This window comes from Curcuma longa, chromosome 1 (genome assembly GCF_044706935.1).
Source record: "Curcuma longa cultivar G26 ecotype Majalengka, Jawa Barat chromosome 1, ITB_CL_G26_1.1, whole genome shotgun sequence".
Lineage (NCBI taxonomy): Eukaryota > Viridiplantae > Streptophyta > Magnoliopsida > Zingiberales > Zingiberaceae > Curcuma > Curcuma longa.
This window is the reverse complement of record NC_133861.1, coordinates 17,023,827-17,048,111: the sequence shown is the minus strand read 5'-3', so window position 1 is coordinate 17,048,111 and position 24,285 is coordinate 17,023,827. Positions and strand designations below refer to the sequence as shown.

Here is a 24,285-nt window from a genome sequence, read left to right as displayed (position 1 = left end):
TTTAAAAAATAGAAATGACAAAAACGCCCCCACACGTAGTGTATAATTAGTACATTACCCTCCGGAATGGCCGAGCTTAGAACGGTTCAAAGCTCGATGCATGTGATTTCGTTGAAGTGAGGCGTCTCTCTCTCTCTCTCTCTGCCTCACTCGGAAGAAAACCGAGCGCCAAGATTGCGATTGATTCTCTTACGTTGGTAAAGGCGATACCTAACTTGGAGAAGGTGGGAATCTCTCTTCTTGGAGCTATTCGTGAAGGCGGGGCGGGGGCGGGTCCTCGGATCCTGCGCCGGGGAGGGGTTTGCTCGATGAGATCTGGGTGCGGAAGGGGAGGAGGCGCGGTAAGATGAGGGCTTGCTTGTGGGCTTCGGCGTTTTGGGTGGTGGTCTTTGGCTTTTTCTCTGCATCTGGTACCTCCGATGACGCAGTCGATCTCCGCCGTGCGTAAGTCTGATGCCATTTGTTGTCTTCGATTTCTTGTACGTGGAAAGATCGGAACTGTTTGCGGGTTTTGGTTTGTGCTCATCGACGGTAGCAGTCGCACTTTCGGTTGTTATGAAATTTTCTTGGGTTGTTATTCGAAAAAAATGGTAATAATTTTGTGTCTAAATGCATAATGGGAGGGCTATGAGGAAGTTCTCGTGCCAATTATGTTGCCTTCCTTGTTCACTCGAATCAGAATGATCATTCTTCTTGCAACAAAAACAGAAAAATAAGTAAAACATGATATCATGTGTTTGTTTATCGGTTCTCAGTTTGTCAAATCTGCATTTTATGTCTGATGACACCCTGCATTTTATCTCTGATAGTCACGTGTTGTTGAAATGACTTTAAAATATCAGTACGGTTGACTTAGGAGACTCTTGTTTTGGAATTTTATCTTTGATACTCTTTTTGCAGTTTTCCTATTGTGGAACCAGATTCTGAGCATACAAAACTCCGCCTTGCACAGGAGGGTTTGGAGGCAATTCAAAGAATTACAACCCCTATAGCTGTTGTTGCGGTTAGTACCATCTTAAACATTAACTGAAAATGAGAATCCATGGAAGTGATAGAGATTAAGTTTGATATTCAAGAACTTAAAGATTCTGTCTTTCATTTATTATTTTGTTCTAACTCTAGATTATGATTAATTGCCACCCTATTTAAATCATGACTTCGACAACATTAGCTGTTGACCACAGTTACTTGAAACATTATTCTGTTTTGCTACTCATTCCTGTTGTGCTAAACTTTGTATTATCATCTTAGTAAATTTTCAGTAAAACCAAAACCATATTTGTCGCTGGAACATAATTATGTGCATTCACTCATCTGTTTCTAGAAACAAATAAAAGTAGAGGTTTTGAATTTCAAATGCATTCAGTTTTTCCTAGAACATGAATATGAACTTGAAATAACTAAATGTTTCAACCAAACTTGTGGTTGTCAAACATGTATGTTTTTTCTATCTATTTTTTCAACCTAAGCGATTTTCAAGGCTACTTGAACCCCACCAATCTTGTCTATCCATTCGTGCTAGTCCAATTGTATTGCCCCTGCCTTTTATTCATCTATTTTGAACTTTGATACTTTTTGTACTATAATTTGGTCATTCATGCTGTTATTGTACTATGCCAACCTTTTTTTTTCACTATCCTTTTAGCAAGCTCAAATGATCCTTTGCCTATAATGTGCTATGGAGGATTCAGTCGCTCCACAAAAAAGTGTTTTCCAACTCTAAATGGGGAATAATATAAATATATGACCTGAAGCATCTATATGAACTCTCTCTCTCTCCCACCCTCCCTCCCTCCCTCCCTCTCTCTCACACACATTTCATATTCTAACAAGTATTTCCCAGGTAATTGGTCCATATCGCTCAGGCAAATCATTTCTTCTCAACCAACTCCTTTCCCTGTCATGTGATGAAGGTATATTTCTATTTTTCATTTTTTGTGAAATTTATGAATGCTAGAGTTCTTCTTTGACCTTCCTATCATGGTGCAGGTTTCGGTGTAGGACATATGCGTGATACTAAAACCAAAGGTTCACATATATTTATATAACTACTTCTCAATGTCTTTTGGTAGCCTCAAGTTTTTATCACATGAGTTCTCTTGTTTTTTTTTTAAAAATCAGATTTAATATCCTTCAATAAGCAGTTATCTTTTAGTGCAGGAATATGGGTTTGGGGAACACCTGTTGAAATTGATATTAATGGAAGAAAAATATCCGTCTTATACCTAGATACAGAAGGATTTGAAAGTGTCGGGAAATCAAATGTTTATGATGATAGGTAATTCGTAAATGAGAATAATTTCTCCATCATATATAGGATATATATTTATTCGTTTTGTGTTCTCCAGGATCTTTGCTCTGGCTACAATTATGAGCTCTGTGCTCATTTATAATCTCCCTGAGACGGTTTGTACTTCATCTGTTGGAAATTTGATCAGCCTATAATGGGCACTTGTAACTTCTTCAATCAACTCTACATTCATTTGATTCCTTAGGAATGCAATCTAATCTCAATTTTTTTTTCTTCTCTTTGGTGGTTTTGTTGTAGATTCGTGAGGCTGATATATCTAGGTTATCATTTGCCGTGGAAATTGCAGAAGAATTTTATGGAAGGTCTAATTTAGCATTTGGATTAAATTCAATTATTTTATTTCATTTTTTCTGGGTTTCTCTTCCTGACTCTTGCGTGTTTTGCCTATATGTTGCTTGTTGAACAAAAGGGTCAAGGTACTGTAACATTACCAAGAGTCCTATTCTCTGGAAGATTTTAATTTTGGTAATGGACATTGCTGTATGTTTATACAGGGACAAGATGTTGCTTTTGAGCCGGCTAAACTTTTGTGGCTTATCCAACGAGATTTCCTACGTAAGCTATCACCTTTTTAGCCTTTCAATAATGCACTAAATGTATATTAATTGTTCATGAAAATGTTGGCATAAGGATCCATTGTACTTGCAGCATTGAGCCAATTAAATTAAGAGAATAAATTCAGTTCTCATGTAGAGTTTTCAAGTGCATGATTCTATGACCTACACACGGACTTAATATATGTCACACTTTAAGTATTTAATTTTCTGATAACTGCTGCAAACGTCTAATTTAGTACTGTTGAGCATGTTCTATGTATGTTATAATAACAATGTAGATTTCAACAACTTGATAAGATCAGTTGGCCTAGAACAAATCTTTGCATTGCCAACAGAAGTAACAGTGGTTTTGGTGTGTGTCCGCTTATGTTTGAGACAGTCTCTTGTTATTTACTCTGCACTTGGATTAGGGAGGTATCATTGGTTGTTTAATACTGCACTGTCATGCATGATTTAAAATCTTGAGCCGTATTGGAGTTTCAGTTTATGACTGGAACAATATGGTTTCGATACCATATCGTACCATGCCGATATGGTTTCAATATTTTTTAATTTAAAAATAAAAATTTTAACTTAAATATTAAAAAATTTTAAATAATAAAATAATAAAAAAAGAGATCGGAGTGCTTCTACATGGTAAATAAATAAAAAAAATTATATAATTTCAGAAATAAAATAAATTATATATATTTATATTAAGTTAATGAGACAATTTTATTAGGGTTTGATTAAGTCTTGTTTAGATTATCCCTATTATATAGGAGTTGATTGAAATTATTAATATAAGTTTAATTATTAAACCCTATGTTTACTTTAAGTTTAATCTCTTTGTGGGAGGTCGCGGCCGCCGCCACCCCTCGGGAGGTGCGGTGGAGGACCGCGGCCTCCACGACCCTGCTGAGAGGTCACTGCAGCTCGTGGTGCCTGTTTCATTGGGCACGGTGTGAAATTTTAAACAATGCTATTATGTATGATGGTTTTGTTATCCTTTGATGTTACCATATATAGTTTTTCTCTTTCAATTCCCATGACTGTGGCATGCCTTGTATGCCTTTGTTTCACTGTAGATGCATTTTTGTTTATCAAACAGAGGGAAAGTCGGTGCAAGAAATGGTGAATGAAGCCTTCCAGCATGTACCAAATAGCAGTGGTCAGTCTTAGCCCTTACTCTGTTGGTGTGTGATTGATATTAACAGGATCCTTACTATTAATCTTGACAACTCATCTTCATCTTATTTCTTGATTTTCAGGTGATAAAAATATTGATCAGGTATTGTATTCATTCAAACTGTAATGTCAAACTTGAATGAGCAAACTTTGTGTTTCTTTCCTTTCTTCTCTCTATGAACTTTCTTTTATTGACACTCATTTTTTTCCGTAAGGAAGTAGTGGTTGATTGGCTCACTCATCTCTTTCTATTCATTTGTATGTGTTGAATCAGGTAAACCAAATTCGAGATTCCTTGGCAATAATGGGTGATAATAGCACAGCTTTTAGCTTGCCACAAGTATGCATTCTTTAACTTCTCTTGGCCTATCACAAATTTTGTAACAATGTTTTTTCATTTGATTTTTTTCTCTTTGTATTAAGGTCTCAAGTTTTCATTTGTGCTTAAATTGGGTCCATCAGTTGGCCCCATCACATATTGTGGGTATTAGCTAATTGCATTTATTGAAGCATCAGTTTTTTCCATTTTTATTTATAAAATCATATGTGAAGTTGTGTTATCTATCTTGGTTGTGCGAATGTCATAATTTCATGTCAATGGTCATAGACAAAATCTGAAGGTCACTTATGAAAATTTTGTTTTCAAAGACACATTATGAGATGCTTCTTGTAATTTCTATTATATGTTTTTCAATCACTTATTTCAGCAAACAATATATAATTTACTAAAGAGGGCTATCAACTGTTCAGCATGTATTAGATAACATCAGTTGCTATGTATGGTCTTTTCTAGTGTGTATGGAATACAAATTTGAAGCCTCATGATTCATGTTGTGTTTCAAGTTTTTATCTTGTGCTGTTCTTCTGTAGCTGAATATTGATTGAAATCTCCAAAATGTATTTTGTTGACATTTCTGTTTTCTTAATTGTCATTTAACTTCTCATAACTTTGTTATGCTGCCCACACTTGGTAATGAAATTATGCTCATGCAACTTAACATACATCTTGTATTTCTGTTTCGGTTTCATGGTTAGAAGACATTTGAAAACCTTGAGTCTTGACAGCCTCATCTCCAAAGGACGAAACTTTGTGATTTGAACGACAGCGAACTGGATCAAATGTATGTGGAAAAGAGGGAGCAATTGAAACAACTTGTTGTATCAATCATTCGCCCGAAGATTGTTCAGGGAAAACTTCAAAATGGAAATGATTTTGTAGCTTTCCTGGAACAGGTGATGAATTAATAATGATTGCTGAAGCCATCAGATTGGTTTTTCTTATTATTTAATAATGGTGCCTCACCTTCATAATCTGAAAGCATGAATAAAAATTGCTTTTGGAAAATGCTAAAATCTAGCCGTGGTTTCTTTTCAGATCATTGAAGCCTTGAATAAAGGAGAAATTCCATCCACAGGTTCTATTGTCGAAGTGTTCAATAAGGTGATTCTTGAGCGTTGCATGAAATTGTACAGTGAGCAAATGGAAATTCTGCAATTACCAGTAGAAGAAAACAGGCTGCAGGAGCTTCATGAAAAATTGAAAGTAGAAGCAAAAAAGTTGTTTGATCACCAGCATTTTGGTCGGAATCATGCTGCACAATCTGTTTTAGAACTCGATTATGAAATGCAAAAGGTGCGTTGTTTTCCATAAGGACAACACATAGAAGCTCGCCATGGGTTAACAGTATAGCTTATACATATTAATTTTGTTAACTTGATTTAAACATAAACATGTTTTTTTTTTGTTTGAAATATTCGTGTTTTCATGGTTGTATTTGCTTGTGAATTTTAATGGTGTTTAACCATCCTTGGAAGCAAACTTATGCAATGAATAGTTGCAGAGCATGCATAAAGTATGAAATTGAATTTGCACATATTGAGGTAGATCATAATACTTCTTTTTTCATGTTGTTGGAGTTAATTTTGGATACACATGTATACCTGTTTCTTGTGAAATGGTTCTTTTTCTTATTAACTTTAGTCTTCCATCTTTCCTATATTTTATGTATGTATAATATATATGTGTATTTATATTCTGTTTACTTGTGTAATGACCAATAGCAGGTTTTTAGAACATTCCTCCATATTAATGAATATCAGTCATCAAAATTGTGTGAAGTCCGATATACTCAGTGCGAAGATAAAATGGACCATCTTCAAGTTATGAGACTTCCTTCCATGGCAAAATTCAGTGATGGTTTTCTTCACTGCAATCAAACTTTTGAGAGAGAGTGTGTTGGGCCTGCAAAAGAAATGTATACGCAAAAAATGACGAAGGTAAAATTTAACTAACCAATTGAATATTTGCACAATAAAAATGCCAGTTTTTAGTTATTATTAAAGTTCTAAGAAATTTGTTTATTACAACTGGATCTTGGCAAAGTATATGCATTGTTGGTTCCTTTTCTTCCTCTTTCTTTTGATACTTGAAAGTAAACTCCAAATTTGGTGGACTTTCTATGGTATGGCATTATTTCACATGGTGTGTTCTTTGACTTCCTTTAATTTGATACGCATGAGTGGAAATTTCTGTGTGCACTTATAAACATGTATGTATCATAACAAAAAAGTAGACTAACAACAATTAAGCTGCATAAATAAATATAAATATAAGAATAATTTAGTAATTATATGATGAATAATAAATTAGTTAAATTAAAATTACTATCAACTTGATTTTACCATTTGAAAGTTTTACATAATTACTTAAAAGTTGATGTTATGCTCTCCCTACCTAAGCACACATTTGTCTCACATTGAACGTGATGTGAGATCTAGTGGTCAAAGACCAAAAATAAAACTATAGCATCCTGAATGAAACTAATATATCAATGATTTATTCTTCTATTACACTATGCATTCTTCACAAACTGAATTATTGAAAAACAATTCTAAATGCATATGGTGATTATCAGCAAAATAAACACTAAAGCCTCAGCTTATAAACTAAAGGATAGAGAGTAATTTTTGGCATTCTTTTTGTTAATTTAATTATCTTTTTAATACTTGAGAAGTTAGATATGAGAATTTATGCATGTCAAAGGATCTAATTTTGAACCAGAGTATATTTTAATCTATACATAATAGCCCCTTTGATTGCTTAAGAAAGTTATCTAAATGCAAATTACACAATAGAAAGGAAAACTAGTTCTTGTATCCAAAGTTTAAAGCATTATTCCATGTCAGGTATATGTAGTTACATCATGTACCTTTTAGGCTTTTACCAACCATAGTCGCACACAATGTATCTGTGCCAACAAACCACTATTTCTGTTGATGTCATTAAGGAAAGTTTTTTTCCTTCAATGGTTGAAAAATAAACTCCATTTGTAAAAACTTTATCACAATGTTTCATTTTGAATGTCTGGTTCTTTAGCTTCCCTTGATCTTATGCACTTGCACATTCTATTTTCTACCAATCTAAGCGCATACACATTTTCTACCGACAGTACAGATCAAAATAATTTAATCTTGATTAAGCATATTCAGAAAAATATACTATTGCTAGGTGGTTTGCTAACATTTGCAAAATTTTGATGTAGAACAGTGACATTGTATGATGCTGTTAAAGGGAATTCTTGCATTAATACAAATGATATCATCACAGTATCCTCTCTATTTGTGTAATCTTAACCAGTCAATATCATTAAATATATTCTTTTTAAATCAGGTTTTCTAAGATGGGGTTAGTATATAATTTCCACCTTTACATGTGAGAAATCAAGGAAAAGCAGATGATACATGTGTTTGTTTTTATGCAAGTATTCATTTATGATATCTCAGTTAATTTGACATAAAAGAGTTTAAATGTGTGATGCCAGACGTAGTTATAATCTAGTAAGCTACTTTTGCTGCTTTATCTGTTTATATGCCATCATTCTCTCTGGATTGTATCCTCTTTGGATGAATTGGTGAACCAATGTGTTTATTGGACTTTGTTTTTCTTCAGATGCTGAGTAAAGCTCGATCACTTTTCATCAAGGATTACAATCAGAGACTTTGTAATTGGTTGGTGACTTTCTCGCTCATGGTGGCGATAGTGGGCCGGTTCATTGTCAAGTTTATTTTATTTGAGATTGCTGGTTGGGTGATGTTCATTTTCCTAGAGACGTACACTAGAATGTTTTGGTCATCAGAGTCGCTATATTACAATCCTGCTTGGCATGTCGTTGTGTCTACATGGGAAACTATTGTGTATAGTCCTATTCTTGACTTGGACAGGCAAGTTACTCTCCATTTCTCTACACAAATAATAAAACTCACTAAGCTGATTCCTAACTTTTACCACTGATCTTTTTTTTGTTTTTACATTTTTCATTATTGCAACAGATGGGCAATTCCGATTGGTGTACTGCTACTGGCTCTGGTCTTATATTGGCAGTGTTTTGGTAGGAGGAAACATAGATCTGGTTCGCTGTTGCCATTGTACAATAGCCGTCGCCGTAAAAGTGGTTCCAACCGATCGAGATCTAAGTGAACCTAGATGAAACTCGAGTATTCTCAGATTCCTTAACCCCAACAAATTTGGTACTTTCATCCTGAGCGGTCTTTATCACAGTGGTGCCATGCCAATGTATCACATTCTTTGAGGGCATGCAAGAGGGAGAAGGTTAGATACATGTGTTTGTCTACTTCAACATTCTTTTTTATTGAGACATCGAGATCTGCCTAGCTAGTTTGAATCGAAATTGCTCATTGTTTGTTGTTACTCTAAAGTTCTGACATTATCCACATTGGTGTCAAAGAAACTAGCAGAAATGTTCACTAGCTACCATGGTAGAAATGTTGAGTAGCGTATTTGTTATAGTCTCCAGTGTGAGTGATGTAAAAGCTTATACTTCAACATGGGGATGTATCTATTTGCGATATGCCCATTTTGTATAGAGTGCAGATCCTATTCCCTTTTTTTTTTTTTTTTACAGTTTGTACATTGCAGGTGATCTGGTATTCTCGTTGACAAACGCAGACTTCCTTTTCTTTTCCATTTTTTTTTCTGGAAGAGTCACGTTGCTCTAAAACCCAATGTTTGCTCCTATTCCTTTTTTTTAAGAGTCACGTTGCTCGAATTATATGCTTGGATTTGTCCGGCACCTTCAAGTCCGAGTCAAGAGAGCTTACTTTAATCTATAAGATAACAATAGAGTCGATTCCATCTGACTTGTCTCGCCAATTCTGGTCTCTTCAGGTTTCACTAGCTGAGCTGTTCAATGCACGACCTTTGTTTCTCCCAAGGCAAAGGGAGCCTCTTAATCTCCTTTCTCGACGCCTGTGCTTTTTCTTCTACTGGAACTCATGAGACAGCTGCAGCCACTAGTGAGACGAGTGATGATTCCCAGTGAAGAAGCTGTTGCATTGAGGAAATGGCTAAGATCACCTTGGCAATGTCGTTAAAACGATATTACATTACAGCATTATGATATCAATAGATGAAATATCCAAGGCCTGCAAAAGCAGGCAAAGTTAACAGCAGTTTAAAGAAAGTATCATCGATGCAAATAAAATAGACGATGACGCTGATGATATATATAGCTTATAGGCGTAAGGTAGGAGTTTAAGTTTCTATAATATAGACTCCCCCCATAAACTCGTTAGAGTTGGATCTGTTTATCGGAGACTGAGGTCCATGTAGTATCATCTGATGTTGTTCTGGACAGGCTGCTCGTTGCATGGACGTAGTGAGGCCAATCTGTGTTACAGGAGCAGGTCCATGAGGAACATCTTGGACATGCATCGAGGCGTGGAAGAAGTGATTCGTCCCTTCTTGGAAAGGAAGTACCGTGTTGGGGGCTGGATTAGACATGCTCGGAGTGAAGGGAAAATCGATGCTTGACATGTCGGGGATGACCGAGTATAAAGGATTCACTCCAGTTGCCCTCTTTAAAGATTCTTCTGCCATTTTCACCTGAATACAGAGGATGTCTTATGTTAAAATCAAAGGCGTTGAAGAAGTAACTAGACGTGCTACATTCGAAGACTGTCCTTGCTATACGGTTCTAGTTCAACGATATCATGACTGACATCAAAACCTAAGCGAGGTTATATTGATGTAGACATGTAGTGTATATAACTCACAAATTGCCAAGGCAGCTCAGCTCTTATTTGACACGCCACATGAATTCCCGATAACAAAAACAATTGCAATAGTAAAAATAAACGCATTATCATTGTGAGGCTGTTGAAGACGAACAGTCAAGAAACTAGGTGGGCTAATATTAGGCAATTCCTACAAATCAGCACATATCAAATTTGAGAATTATGAAAGAACCCCAATACAAAATAATAATAATAAATAAAAAGAATCATAAATCACCAAGTAGTTCAAGAAACACCTGCTGTGACTACCAAACAGACATGAAGAGATGAGTACATTACCTTGGCTCTAACAGTCTCCAAATCTGCTTTTAGTATTCTATTATTAACTGAAGCATCATTGTACTTCTTGTTAATGTCAGTTAGACGATTCAGCAGTGATGAGTGTTCAATTCTTAATTGTGAGACCTAATGCAAAATAAGTATGTATTAATACAAATGAAGATATATGGGATTTAAATAACAATCTGACTGACCTGTGCTTCAAGCTCACTCATATGTGCTTGCTTTCTTCCCCTTGATCGTCTTGCTGATTCTCTGTTTGAAATCATTCTGCACACCAATTGGGCACTTTAAGCATTTGGTGTACCAACGCATGCAATAAAATACCTTGTCTAAATAAAAAGTCTACCAGATTACTGAAATTCAGTGCTATCAAAGAGTTGATACAATAATACTATAAAAACAAAAAATGAAACTGCTTCAAAGTGGAACTGGGTGACCAAAAAAATTAACTCTAGAATGTACTTAAAAGTGATTTAACAAGTGTAAATATTACTAATGATATAGCCTCAAAAAGAGTTAAATGGAGGAATAAAATTCTTGTATCAGTCCCTAAGTAACTAGGATTAACATGGATTGATGCAAATAAATATACACAATTGAGAAACTTTTGAAACAAAAGGTAAACGAGAAATAGAAGAAGAACAACTCTAGCAGATAATTAGAGTGATCCGTTGGTTCTACTGGCAGTCAGCTATGCACTACCAACAAATAATCTGAAGCTTTAACAATCAAACACTAATAGTATGTTGTATTTATAGAGAGCAAGTGTTCACATTGTTGAATTCAGATAACATAATCAGTGCAATACTCAATATTTGAGAAAGGGAAAACAGATTTACTAACTCAATGAAACATTAGTTTGACTATTATAATAATCATTGTTACCTCCTCATGCGTTTTGTATCTGAAGGGTCAATGTTGGTGGTCTCTGCTTCTCCTTCAAGTTCATCATCCTCATCTGACTGCTCCCCTGATGAATTGTTAGTAGCCTGCTTCCCTTGGGTAACTGAATTATGAAGAATAGATAAGCTAGAAGTCCAGTAGGTACTAGGCTTACATTGCACTTTATAAGAACTTACCGACCGTGCAACATTTAATGCAAAAATAAAGAATTTTTTAAGATACAGTATACAAGCATGCATCATATTTATACATTTGCAAGCTGAAATTTTATGTACATGTATAATATAGCTATGGCATGGTTCAGTTTCTATAGTTAAGGATTAACAGGAAGTTGCATTTCCTCATTAGTTCCATTACAAACCAAAAAATTCTGTGAAAATGAAACAAAACAAATCCAAATGAAAAGAACTACTAAAAACCATTGAAACAATTAAATTTTTTGGTATATGCACATATTATTCATCTCAGAAGAAATATCTTGATATCATAGAAACTTGTCATGCATCATTATCTGAACATGTAGATCAAAATACTAATTTATAAAATCAGAAGTATGATAACATAATAGTTTCATTATAGAGCAATAAATAGGACTGACAAATAAATTATACCATTTGTGTGCACTTGAGAACCAGGCCGTGTAACATCTGAAATAGGCGACCTACTGTCAGCAACAGAAGCAGAATCCTGTGTATTCACACTTGAACCCTGAAAAATAAGAATCTTTGATTATTGTTTTAATGATCATACAGTGATATATTTAAATTTAAACTGGCATTTACCTTGTTAAAGAAGAAAAAACATCCAAGCTAAATAACAGGCCGTTGTTGTACTTGTAATTTAGATAAAGCATTGATCTAATTCTTAAAAATTATAAAATGGGGGGGGGGGCTTGAGCATGCATAGGTTCTTATATTAGAGAAATAAATTTATAATTAAGATTTAGACAATTGATAAATAAGTTTATTTCATAAATTGTTCCCTGAGCTTTGTTCATGAACGCCAACAAACCAAACTCACTAGTGTTCATGTTTATTTGTTTTATAGATTTTCTACTATTGAACAACAATTAGCTCTTTTCAAACTGCACTCCAAGCTTATCCATAAGTGTATGGTTCATCTACAGCCTTAATGTTGTTAATCACAATTAAGTGGGCAAAGTGATAAAGTCCATATGTGGGCAAAGTGAAGAAGAGTCTAACCTCAATGGTTAAATTTTAACTAAGGGCGAGTATTATGTGAAAAGTCAAAACACAATTACATTGTGCTAAAAAAAAAATCAAACCAAACTATTTAGTGCAACATCCAGGGTAACAAACGACAGTAAATAAAATAAAATTTCAAGTTCATTCTAGAAATGAACAAGATTGAAACTTTGACCTGAGAAGGAAGGACGTAAAGTTGAAACAAGATAAACATACAAAATTTGAAATTTGAGTATTTTGGAGGATAAGAACTCACTTCCTCTGAACAAGTGACAATCAAAAAGTTTTTGAGAGCAAGATATTCAAGACATCAAAATTTAGAAGCTGTGAACAAAATTTTTAGCCAAAAATTCATAAAACTGATAGCAGGACAAATACGTTAACTTCAAATTCTTGTAACAAACACATGCATAAAAATTCCAAAATTCATAATTTACGATCTGTAAATAAAAAAAATTAGCCAAAAATTCATAATACAGGATGCAAGATAAGTCCCAAATTGGCAAAGGCAACCAGAACAGGCTGAGATTTTTTTTAAAAAAAAAGAGAAGTTACTTAATTTACATGCCAAGATTATTGTTTTTAAGAAAAAAGAAACCCCAAAACATGCAACTTCACAAAAAGAAGATATTCTACCATAGAGCTAAAATTACTACTAAAAAAAATCATGAAACGGAGCGTACCCAAGACATTGCAACGGCAGCACAAATAATGTCCAGCTTTTTCTTGAGAAGCGCCTGGTGCTTCCCCGGGTCAACAAATTCCACAGGATTTGAGGGCTGTGGCGTGACAGGTGCCTTCATTTCCCCCAACTCATGGTCCCCAATTCGTCCCAAGTCTCCCCTACTACCGCAAACGTTCGCCTCCACGTAGGAGGAGGAAGCGCCGGAATTGGGGGCAAGATTACTGTCATAATTGCGACTGACGCTAGGGTTAAGGTCATGGGGGGAAGCCGCTGCTGGATCAGCATGCCACCCCTCGACGACATCGAGGAACTTATCGAAACACCAATCCGAGGCATTCATGTTGATGACGCCTCCTTCCCCACCTGCTCCTTCTCCTTCTTGCAGAAGAATCCCAGACAGCGTGGGTATGGGGGAGGAAACACAGAAAGAATCAATGATCTCTTCCAATGAGAAGGCCCTCTCCATCTCTATCCTTTCCGATCTCTATCTCAATCGCCCTCTCTCAACTCTCTCGATCGATCGATCGACCGATCGCACTGTCTTGGCTGCTTTCTCGTACATGTAGAAAAGGAAGGACGTGAAAAAAGCGAAACACTTTTCGTCCCTCCTTTTTCCTACCTGCGTTGTCACCTCATTTTGCATTGGATATGGATCCGCCAGTTGTTATATTTTAACTAATATAAAAATGGTATTCTTGGGGTCAGATTCCTTGAACGTCCGTGAAGAAATGGAAGGATTCATTGGTCGGGCGTTGCAGTCTATGTCGAGGAAAAGTGGCTTTCCAATATGCTGTCGGAGGTTAGCTGAGTCACCCTGCCGAAGTTTCACAGCTGACGTGGCGGAACTAGAAAGTTCTCCGAAATCCTCATGCGCAGTTGATGTGATTAGGCACCGCCCGGGTGCTTTCATGGGTGACTCATCCAGTTCGACGAAGCTTCGGAAGGCTAATTCGCACGCTCGTACTAATTAATTAGCAAGAAAACAATAATTAATTAATTAGACAAAAAGAACAAGCAGCTTGACACGTGTGTGGACCACGGAGGAGGATGGCGGCGGCCATGGGCTTCTGGGAATGTTCTTCCACAACTCAGATGGCGTCGGCTCCCCCGGCGAGGGCCTCCCCCACCCTCGCATTCGTCGGCGGGAAGACGCTCGCCTTCGCGACCCGCCCCGCCCGCCTGCTGCCGCGGAAACCGGGGAGGGGGCGGCCTCGGGTGCCGATGCGTGTTTGGTCTCGGCTTCCTTGTGCTCTTCGTGATCTATGGAATGGTGGGGCTCGTCTTCGGCCGAGGAAGCTTCCCGAGATCGGACGGAGCGTCGGTTAGACTCTCGAGGGCTTCCCACTGGTTCGTCCCCCACCCCATCCCTTTTTTTGTTTGTTTGTTTCTTGATGGAGTTATCGGTGTTTTTTCTTCCAAAAAACCCCTTTTTAGGTTTGTTTAATGACCGTTCGGTTGTTGATCATACGGTCTTTCTATATTTTACATGTGCTGTATATTGATTTTGTCTGTTGCTGGGTCGAAGGAGATCCATTGGAACCAGACTTGATTTTGAATCCTATGTCAGAATCAGCGTACGGCCTATTTAGTTTGACACTCGAACATCAATTAATTCCTCTCTGCAAACAGCTGGATTAAATGCTGGCCACCGGGTTCTTCATTATGGTAAACATATAACATCTCTAGATAATTTGTGAGCATGTCATGCAACGACTCCGTTATCAACTGCTAATGAACCAGGATCTTTTGGATTTAGTTTATTCTTGCTCTTTTGAATCACAAAACATCCATTTTCAACTGCTAATGAACTTTCTTTTGTTTCACTTTCCTTAAAATTGTTTTGATATTTTTTTGGTTTCCATAGGAGTACTTGCTGTATTCATGTAAAATTTCAATAACCCCTCACTAAGCATTATACTTGCAATTAGGTTGTGCTCACTAAGAATGCAACTAATTAAACAGGTAGTCTACTTTGATGGAACAATTTCTTCCATATCAAGTGGATTTGTTAGTGACATGGTCTATGAGTTACTCTCTTGTTTTTATGTGGTGGCAATAATATGTTTAAAACTGAGAATTTTTTATTTAGGGATTAGAGTAGCACATCAATGATGGTAACCTTATCTAGTTATCATAGTAGGTGTATTTGTTATCTATAACTATAAGAGTCCCAGTTCAATGACTTTTGTATGATTTGAGATTCTTTCATGACCATGTGTGAAATGCCAAGTTGGTTGTTGTTTACTTTGCCTTTTGTATTGAAACTAAGGTATCTTATAGAATGTAGCAAATATGGAGGAAATTTCCTAGAAAATTGTAAGCTCCAGGAGAATGCCATGGAAGTAACATTCCAATAGTCTCATTGTGGAGTAAATAATTATAACAATATCAAACTCTCATCTCTGGAAAAGTTGGGAAAGAAAGTATTGATCTACTTTGTTTTTTGGTCAAAAGATAGCATTAACCAATCCAAGCTTGCCAAATGACCAATATATTGCTAGACATAGTAGCATTTGGTTACCTTTTGGGGTCCAAATGTCATCTTTGGATGACTCATTTCTGGATTTTCATTATTAGTTCAATCATTGATGTGCAAAGCAAAATCCATTCTGCAGTTAAAATAAAAATGTTCTCCTCTCTTTAGACTGGCATGAGAAGCTATAGAATACTTTGTTGCTGCATCTGGCCCTCTTTGTACTGATTTATTCTAGAGGGTCCCTTCTACATCCGCTGCATTCAACAAGTCATGACAATGTTCTCTTAGATCACCTATTCAAGCTACAGAATAAAGCAGAAGTAATCAACCTAGTTTTATCACATGTCAGAGTGAGCGACCCAGTTTGGCCACAAATCATAAGTAGGCACAAGTTTACTGTTGTCAACTTGAGTGCTGAAGCATTTTTTAAAAAAATAAAAGAACTAGAAAAGTGCTTAAAAATTTTGGGTTCACATAGTTCTTTTCAGGCCTGATGCCTAGGCATACCAACAAGGTAAAACACTCTTCTTGAGTCGGAGGTCGTCCTTGTGAGCTGGAGTTGCCTCTATGTTGGCTGGGGATATTTTACAGCTAATAAGTAGGGCAAGGATCAAATGTTTAACCGTTGCCATGCTTGAGCTGCAATGTCCGAGAGTGCATGCTTTTCATCAGGGATACTTATAAAGGAGCTTAACTTACAGTACGGAGTTCATTTGATTGTGTGTAGTATATTGAGCTTGGCATGTTCCCTGACCCTTATCCTTTATTTTTTCAGTCTGCAAAAGAATTTGAACTGAATTGAGAAAAAGATCTCGAAGGCTCAAGTGAACCAGTTCAAATCTCCAAGCTGTTACTGATGAAGAAGAAGAAAAAGAACTCAAAACTGCAAGTGCCAAAAATAATGCATGATGAGTAGTTCTTCACTTCTCTTATTCTGTAAGTCTTTGCTCACACTTGCATCTTTCCTGAATACAATTTGCTTAGGAACATGGTAGTACTCTTTCAAAATGAGTGATTCATTTGAGCCTTCTTGGAACTCGTTCTTAGTCAAAAGTACTTCAAAGGTCCTCCTCTATTTTCCAAGTCCATTATTGTGTACTATGCAAAAGCTAGGGCATGAAGTTTCGTCGAAGTGTCATTGTTGATTTAGACTTGTTATTATATTATTTTCAGTATGAGGCTTTGACTGATGGCTTTTCCTGTCCTTTGCCCATACCATGCTGTCTCTTTAAATATGTCAAATCGATGGAAAGCTTGCTGTGTGGATTGCATCGGACCCTTTCTTCTCCAAGATTATCCATGTGTAGATGTTAGGTTATTTGATGGCAGCTTAACCAAACAAGTGTAAATAAATAATTGATCACATTGGTTCTTAGTTTAAATACATTAATATAACTAACTAACCTGTAAATTATATTGAATGTTATTGAATTTTATATGGGAATCATGAGAGTATTAGATTCATATTTAGATATAACAATTATAATTATCCCATCAATGAAAACAAATGGGTCACCACCATCAATGTGGAAGGACATCAAAAGGGCAGCTGCCGTCCTTGTTCCGGTTTCATATCTTTTCCATCACATTTGTTGTCGGGTGCTTTATCACCGTCAACGTGTGGAACGAAAAAGCTCTTCTGAAAAAAAAAAAAATTTATCATCTTAGCTCTGAATCACTGGTCGAGAGAAGTGCTTCAATCGATTGAATTGTATTTAAACAAATTAATTAGTTGGGCAGGTGTTGATTAGCCAGCCCATTGTGATTAATGATTGATTTTTTAAAAAAAATTGAAAAGTAGATAAATTTTACTTTTAAATTGAAAAATGTAAACTTTTGAAAAACTTGTTTGGTTTAATAATCCTAAAAACGTTTATAGAGAAAAAGAGTAATGAATAATAATGACAAATTTAGCAAAGCTATAATAGCACTAATAATTAAAAATAATAATAGTAGTAATATTTAAAATAATCAATACTAATAATAGTTAATAATAACAATAGTAACAAATTATTTATATAAATTTATTTGTATTTTCAAAAAATAAAGAAAGAAAAGATACTTTCAAAAATTTATTTTTCTCATCTTAAAGAAATCAACTTGGCCAAGAACCAAACTTAATCTAGCAAATTCCTTTTAATTACACGCTGCACAATCCATGCCCACAAGCCCAGGTATTAAAATAACCAGAGAGATCCACAAAACCTAATATATAGATATATATTTCTTTCGCATAATAAATTAAAAACAGGAGTAATTAAGCAATCCTTCAACCACACAATTCAAATGTGATAACTTGTAAAAGAACATAAAAGACAAACTTCTTATATACAAATGCATGATATTCTCGGATATAAATATCCTTGAACAACTTTGAACATCTTATCTTGCTAATTTTCTTATGCTTGAACAACTTTGAACATCTTGTCTTGCTAATTTTCTTTTGCTATTTTTAACTTTTTGTTTGAAGAGGGACGACAAGATGATCCAAAAACCACTTCCAAATTTCTTTTTTTTTCCCCTTGTTCAGCGTTCTTGAAGTAGGACAAAACATCTATTTTTCTTGAAGTAAACGCTCAAAATTCTATTTGTATCTCTTTGCAGAACATGTTGACTTCTTACTGTCTTGATTCTAAACCTCTAGCTTCAGATCCTTTCATTATCCTCAATCGTTTGCAAGAAAAAATAAACATCCTGCAAACATCAAATGAAAGAAATTCTTGTGAGTTCACAAGAAGACAGAACAATCCTTCATATACACATAAATTAGTTCACGATACTCACTCCCAGGGAACATCTCCAACCAACATTAAATCGCCATCTTTGTCTTCATAAGTGATGACATATTCTGATACATTACAACTTTCTTTTCGTGATAATTCCCCTGCAAGAGATGAGAAGAACATAGTTTGCATCATGAATTATTACAAAACACATAATTCATGTATGGTCACCCAACCGAACATGCCTTGTTTGTTACCTTGTGAAAAGCATTTGAACATGTCGTCCAACGCCTCCCTGAGCTCCTTGTACCCCATATAAATCTTGAGATCAATCTTCCTCAAGTAAGGAGCTCCATCCATGCTCACCTTCACAAATAATCCGGGGGCATCCGCCCCCGTCTCAGCCTTCCTCACCTGGAAGATGTTCTTCCTGTACGTCCGGACAGGCGGCCACCCAACCACTTGCGCCCTGGCATTTCATCAAACACCTACTGGTCAGCAAAACAGAACCGCCCCAAAACATGCAAATTTCGCACCTTTAATGCGAAACCTGAAACTTACTTAGCCACCGGGGCCGCACCGACACTCCGGCTACCGGAGTCATCCTCCGGTGAAGACTTGCTGAAGGCAGCCTCGTCTTCCGGCAGAGCTCGTTTTCCACCCCTTGTCGCCGGCTTCTCCGGTGCTTCGGATCCCGGCAAACCGAGCCGCAGCTCGGTGTCTTTGACGTAGCTGGCAACAGTTTCCATGTCACTCGATTTCCTCTAAATCTCGCGCAGAATCACCACCAGTTTCCAAAGGCTGCCAACGATCGATCCAAAGCCCCAACCTTAGCCCGATTTGCTGCCGACTTGCTGTGGAAGCGATGGTGATATAGATTTATAGAGCAATAGAAAAAGGAGGAAGACGAAGAGGCGGACTTGTCGTCGACAGGCGTGTGGACAAATTAGGGATTTGAAGTCGACAACGAGGTCGGTCGGGTGGATGGCAGACAACGAAATGGACCGCGCCGGTCCAATGCCGGGGCAGGTGTGCCGAACCATTATTCCTCCGGTCGGGAACGGGCGGCTCAGATTCCTGATTCGGCAGCGAAGGGACGATCACCTCCGTCGAATTGACGGGCAGCCCATGTGCTGCCATGTGAAGTAGATGGTCCACGACGCGTCTAGGCACGGTCAGTAGGACCGTCTAATTAATCGATTAATCATCAATTAACTAATTAATCAGGCTGATATAATTTAATATCATGTTCATTTATCATTAAAATAAATAATTTTCATCATGTGGAATGGAATCCAAGGAAGAGAAATAAGAAGTCGATTTAGGAATTAATCAAAATACATCTATTATATTATTACGTAATGCATGAGCGGAGGATTTTTGTATAGTCTCCTGAATAATTAAGGTGTTATTAACGTCGCAAAACACATAGCAACATGTAACAACCCAATTTATTGAGCATTGAATATGGACGATAACATTGAAACAAATTTTTTTGGACCACCAATAATTCACCGATCGATTTAATGGAATGAAATGTGTGCACGAGAGCATGCATGAACGACGTTGAAGGTCGATCGATCGATGATAATGAGGATGCATGCGCACATGCGTGTGGAATTAGTGTTTGATTTGCCTTTAAACGTTGTCTCATCTGATTTAACTCCTTCCCACGTGTAGACTAGCTAGCTATCACATTTCATCTCGAGGGAAATGTGTCGTCTCATTTCATTTCGTTTCATTTCTGGTAGAGCTCTATCACTTTTTTTAATATAGTGCAATTTTAAGGTAAAAGTCAAAAGAGTCTCTTATTTTTTGAATCATCGAGGAGCTTTCCTTTTTTTATAGTTTATCAAAAGGATGTCTCTTTTCATCAATAATTTATATATAATTATTCAACTTACCTTTAATACATTATTTATATTATTATCTTTTATTTAAATTTCGATGATCAAATGCATTGTAATAATTATGAAATCATAATTGCTACACATATTATAACAGTTATGATTCCGTAACTACTATAATGTGATTGTTAGGTGAGCATGTCAAATCCATTTTATAACAATTACGATTTCATAGTTATTGTAACGTAAATAGTAAGTAAATATGATTGAATCGACGTTGTAGTAGTTACGAAACCATAACTGCTATAACGTGAATATTTTGAATAAATTAAATATGTATTATAGCAGTTATGAAATCATAGTTGCTATAACGCGCCCGATAAATTTAGAATTTAGGTAGAAGATATATAATAATGAAAATAGTATACTGGATAATAGTTCATTAATTAAATATATATGTGTTGCTGGTGGGATGAAGTGCTTTTTGATTAAAAAAATCATGAATGAGTGTCCTTTGATTATTCAAATAAAATAAACACCCTTGTTATTTTTGCCCAAATAATTATGCCAAGGTGTGGGGTTTGCAACACAGTGCTTGCTAATTAATAACTGCACCTGCTTGTTGACAGTTTGGGTTGTTTAATTATTCATGTTGTTTTGTGGTTTCACAACACTAAGAGACATTCAGTGGATCTGAAACAGTTGTCTCTTGGATTTTCATGACACAAAAACGATGAAAATTTAAGTTTGGTGAACTCAATTCCATGGCCTAGTGTTTGATCTTTAATTATAGAAAGGAGACAGCCACATGAACCGGCTGGATGTGTTTGTATCTCGTTGCTTCAGCATCAATTAAGAATTGATGGATCAAGTTGTAAATAAAATAAATAAACAAATCGATCAATCAATAAATGTATGAGAGGCAAATTAAAAATTAATGTGTGATTAGCGATGTGTCATGGAAAAATAAAGAATTTTTTGAAGAACTCAAGGTACTGAAATTAGTACACATGGGCCGACATAGGCCCATTTGGCTACTTGACCCATTTGTTAAATCTCCTTTAGTCCGAAGAGACAATTCACCGAAATAATAGTCATCGTTTCATTGATATAGACACATTTGAGATTAACAAATACCAAGGAGTTCTTCTATTCAATTTTTTCCTTTTTCTTGTTGTTAGATATCTCATTTGCATACCTCTTATCTTTGTTTCCTAAGCCTCTAGTGAGTTACAGAGTTAGAAAAAATCAAATCTTTAATGATTCTTGTTACGGTCGTAAGGATACGGGTCGGGACCCGACCGAGAGACATGACCGAGTCGAGTCAACTATCCAAGGACAGTCGGCTGAAGCACTGAGGCCCGGATCCCGGTTCCCGGGTACCAGCCCAGAGGCTCTCCACCCGAGCCCGGCAGCCCAGTGGGCCCGCCGAGAAGACGAATAATCTCACCAGGCCGACTCCCAGATACGCCGAGTGGCTGGCATACTCGACTCACCGACTCACAGATGGCCCGACCGAGCCACATCCCCGACTCGAGCCGCAGCCCCGACCCGACCCAGGGAGTCGGCCCCCGAATCGTACGCCCTACCCCTGACCACTCCATTCCTTGTCCTAGGGCCGCCACAACTGACAAGCACGCCACGAGGTATGCGCGACGCGCCGCCGGACGTACACCTCTGACAACAGTAGGTCCTCGACAGTAAGGGCGCCACTCCTCGCCCGTACAGTAAGTACCCGCACAGTAAGGTCCCCCTTGCTGGTGCCCAGGGTACGGATCTCCTCTTCCTTATATAAGGCGACCCCTGTGAAGGGGCCAGGTATGCTCTAACCGTTACTCACTTCTTCTACTCTCGTTTTCTCTCCAGTTACCGTCGCTGACTTAAGCATCGGAGTGGTCTCGCCGGTCCCGCCGGCCAACCATCTCACGGTGTCTGTGATTTCAGGTCTCCGGCGATCAGCGACCAGTCCTAACCATTTCCCCGCACAGCGCCCCTGAGGAAGTGACTTGTGCGCCCAGGAGAGGTTCTTGACGGGAACAATTCTATCATATATGATTGAGTTATAAAATTTTTGGATAGATATGTTACATCTGAATCTAAACTGAATTTTTTCTGATTAAAGAATCTCTTTCTAATTACTTTGAAACAATTAAAAGATTTTCTAGAAGAAATATGAGTTTTTGCTTCTGGTGGTAACATGTATTGGTTAGTGATTCCGCTTATAGAGTCAAATCAATATGTTCTAAGAAGAAATATTTGAATATCAATATCATCGATCTTAGAAATATGACACATCTAAATCATACCAGCAAAGAAATCTATTCATTATAAGAAAAGAAAAAGAGATGAATGGTGATTAGAATGATGAAAAAAATAGAATCTTGAGTGAATAGTGATTTGGTTGATGATGAAGTAAGAGATTTCTAATTTAACTTGAGTCTACGTTCATAATTATTTGTGTGTGTATATATATATCCCCTTATATTAGGATTTTAAAATTTTTTATTTAACAAACTAATAATTAGTTGACATTTTTTTAAAAAAAATCGAGGCAACAGCTATTTAATTTAATAGGTAACTATTTGATTATATTCTTACAAGTTTCGTCAAACTACAGGCTGTATACAGGGAAGGCTCGTATGAAATTATCTTTTTTTAAAAATAAATAAAAATAACCTCCCATATTTTAGCATGCTTTCGTTCGCTTTTGGTGGTCGGTGGCGTTCCAAAAATTTTGCAAACAATAAGCTCCCTCTTTTTATCTAAATCTTATTCTCCATCTTAAAAATATTCTATATTTTTATAATTATTTAAGTTAAAGTTGTTACACATAATTACGTTACAACTTTGACAAACCTACTACATTTATAACATTTTTAATCAAAATAACTGCAACTATATGTCTATATTGAAGTGATTTTATTTAATTTAAAATAATTTTAATTAAATTAGAATAATTTTGATAAGTCTTGATGAATGGTGCTCACCATAAAATTCTAAACTTATCCGCCTCGCTTAGAATAATAGGAAATATTAAGGATCAAGATGAAAATATACCTCCTCCAAAGCGTGTGGCTTGCTATATTTTACGGTTTACCCACCACCTTCTGTTTCCATAAACACGTTCCTTCCTTCCCTCTGCTTCCTTCCCCGTTCCATGACCTTCCTCTGGGACGTCTTCTGACCCACCAACGACGATCTCCCCCCTTTCCATCTCCTTCCATCCGCTGCACCTTGCTGTGCAGTTTATTTTGCTTTGCAGGGATCCGTCAAGGGAAAAGGGGGAGGAAAGAGATTGATTGGTTGATCGTTGCAGAGAACAGGAAGAGGAAGAGGAAAAGCATGGCCAAGTACGCGGAGTTCTTCGATTTGGGGGTGAGAATAGCGGCCCGGTTCCACTCCCACTGCCCGCAGACCGCGCGCATGTACTACAAGCCGCCCGCCACTGATTCCGACGCCGGCGAAGCCGTCCAGGTGCGCGACGCCGCCCGACGCCACCCGCCTCCGCTGACGCCCCCGACTGCCGCCGCATGGCTGAAGGTCGATTCGACGCCGCCGCGATCATTCTTTACTCGGTTCGAGGATTGAAATCGTGCATGCTCTCTCTGTTTTCTGGTCCGTGGGAATACGAAAGGGGGAAATTTGATTGTTTGTTTTCTTTTGATCTAAAAAAAAAGTGCTATTTTCAGGAAAAACTAAACGAAAATTATGAGTTTATTTCTCTTGTCGAAGTTGGCAGTTTTTCTCTTTTTTTATTTGTTTTTTTATTTTAATTTTGAGCCTAAAATGTGTCGCAAAACATTTCTCTGATTTCACATTTGAGTTTATTTTCACGTAAAATATATATTTTTGAGGTGTTCACGTGAAAACGATGTTCAAACTATTAAAGTGCATTTATATATATAATAAAATAACTACTAAACTAAAAAAATAAAAGATTATTCATTCTTCTCCCAGTCTCATTTCCATTTTCTCCCTTCCCTCCCTCCTAAGAACAGTACTAGACAACGCATACACATTCTACTCACAGATCCTC

The 24,285-nt window shown here is 36.9% G+C and overlaps 2 protein-coding genes and 1 pseudogene across 3 annotated transcripts; 1 reads left to right on the top strand and 2 right to left on the bottom strand.

The window, feature by feature from the left end:
* Nucleotides 1-178: 178 nt before the first annotated feature.
* LOC141834346 (uncharacterized) lies at nucleotides 179-8,919 on the top strand (annotated as a pseudogene).
* Nucleotides 8,920-9,059: 140 nt separating this feature from the next.
* Nucleotides 9,060-13,710, bottom strand: LOC141844434 (light-inducible protein CPRF2-like). 2 transcript variants are annotated; one of them, XM_074732491.1, is made up of 6 exons: nucleotides 13,202-13,710; nucleotides 11,925-12,036; nucleotides 11,296-11,416; nucleotides 10,602-10,677; nucleotides 10,408-10,533; nucleotides 9,060-9,937 (listed from the first exon to the last, which is right to left on the bottom strand). In XM_074732491.1, the coding sequence occupies exons 1-6, from the start codon at nucleotides 13,667-13,669 to the stop codon at nucleotides 9,587-9,589; spliced, it is 1,254 nt and encodes a 417-aa protein (XP_074588592.1). In that variant the 5' UTR covers nucleotides 13,670-13,710; the 3' UTR covers nucleotides 9,060-9,586. The 2 variants fall into 2 exon arrangements, with proteins under 2 accessions (XP_074588592.1, XP_074588596.1); XM_074732495.1 differs by having other exon boundaries at nucleotides 11,925-12,021.
* Nucleotides 13,711-17,947: 4,237 nt separating this feature from the next.
* LOC141821304 (auxin-induced protein 22D-like) lies at nucleotides 17,948-19,250 on the bottom strand. Its single transcript, XM_074708717.1, has 4 exons — nucleotides 18,964-19,250; nucleotides 18,660-18,871; nucleotides 18,464-18,563; nucleotides 17,948-18,373 (listed from the first exon to the last, which is right to left on the bottom strand). The coding sequence occupies exons 1-4, from the start codon at nucleotides 19,149-19,151 to the stop codon at nucleotides 18,298-18,300; spliced, it is 576 nt and encodes a 191-aa protein (XP_074564818.1). The 5' UTR covers nucleotides 19,152-19,250; the 3' UTR covers nucleotides 17,948-18,297.
* Nucleotides 19,251-24,285: the final 5,035 nt, after the last annotated feature.

Excerpts from the sequence above, each read along its gene's own strand:
- LOC141844434 (XM_074732491.1), bottom strand. The coding sequence starts at position 13,669 with ATGGAGAGGGCCTTCTCATTGGAAGAGATCATTGATTCTTTCTGTGTT. Across the intron at positions 12,037-13,201 it reads CTGCCGTTGCAATGTCTTGG|ATTCTTATTTTTCAGGGTTC; the intron begins GTACGCTCCGTT and ends CAATAATCAAAG. Across the intron at positions 9,938-10,407 it reads TGGAGACTGTTAGAGCCAAG|GTGAAAATGGCAGAAGAATC; the intron begins GTAATGTACTCA and ends CTCTGTATTCAG.
- LOC141821304 (XM_074708717.1), bottom strand. The coding sequence starts at position 19,151 with ATGGAAACTGTTGCCAGCTACGTCAAAGACACCGAGCTGCGGCTCGGT. Across the intron at positions 18,872-18,963 it reads GGTGCGGCCCCGGTGGCTAA|GGCGCAAGTGGTTGGGTGGC; the intron begins GTAAGTTTCAGG and ends ATGAAATGCCAG. Across the intron at positions 18,564-18,659 it reads GTTCAAATGCTTTTCACAAG|GGGAATTATCACGAAAAGAA; the intron begins GTAACAAACAAG and ends CATCTCTTGCAG.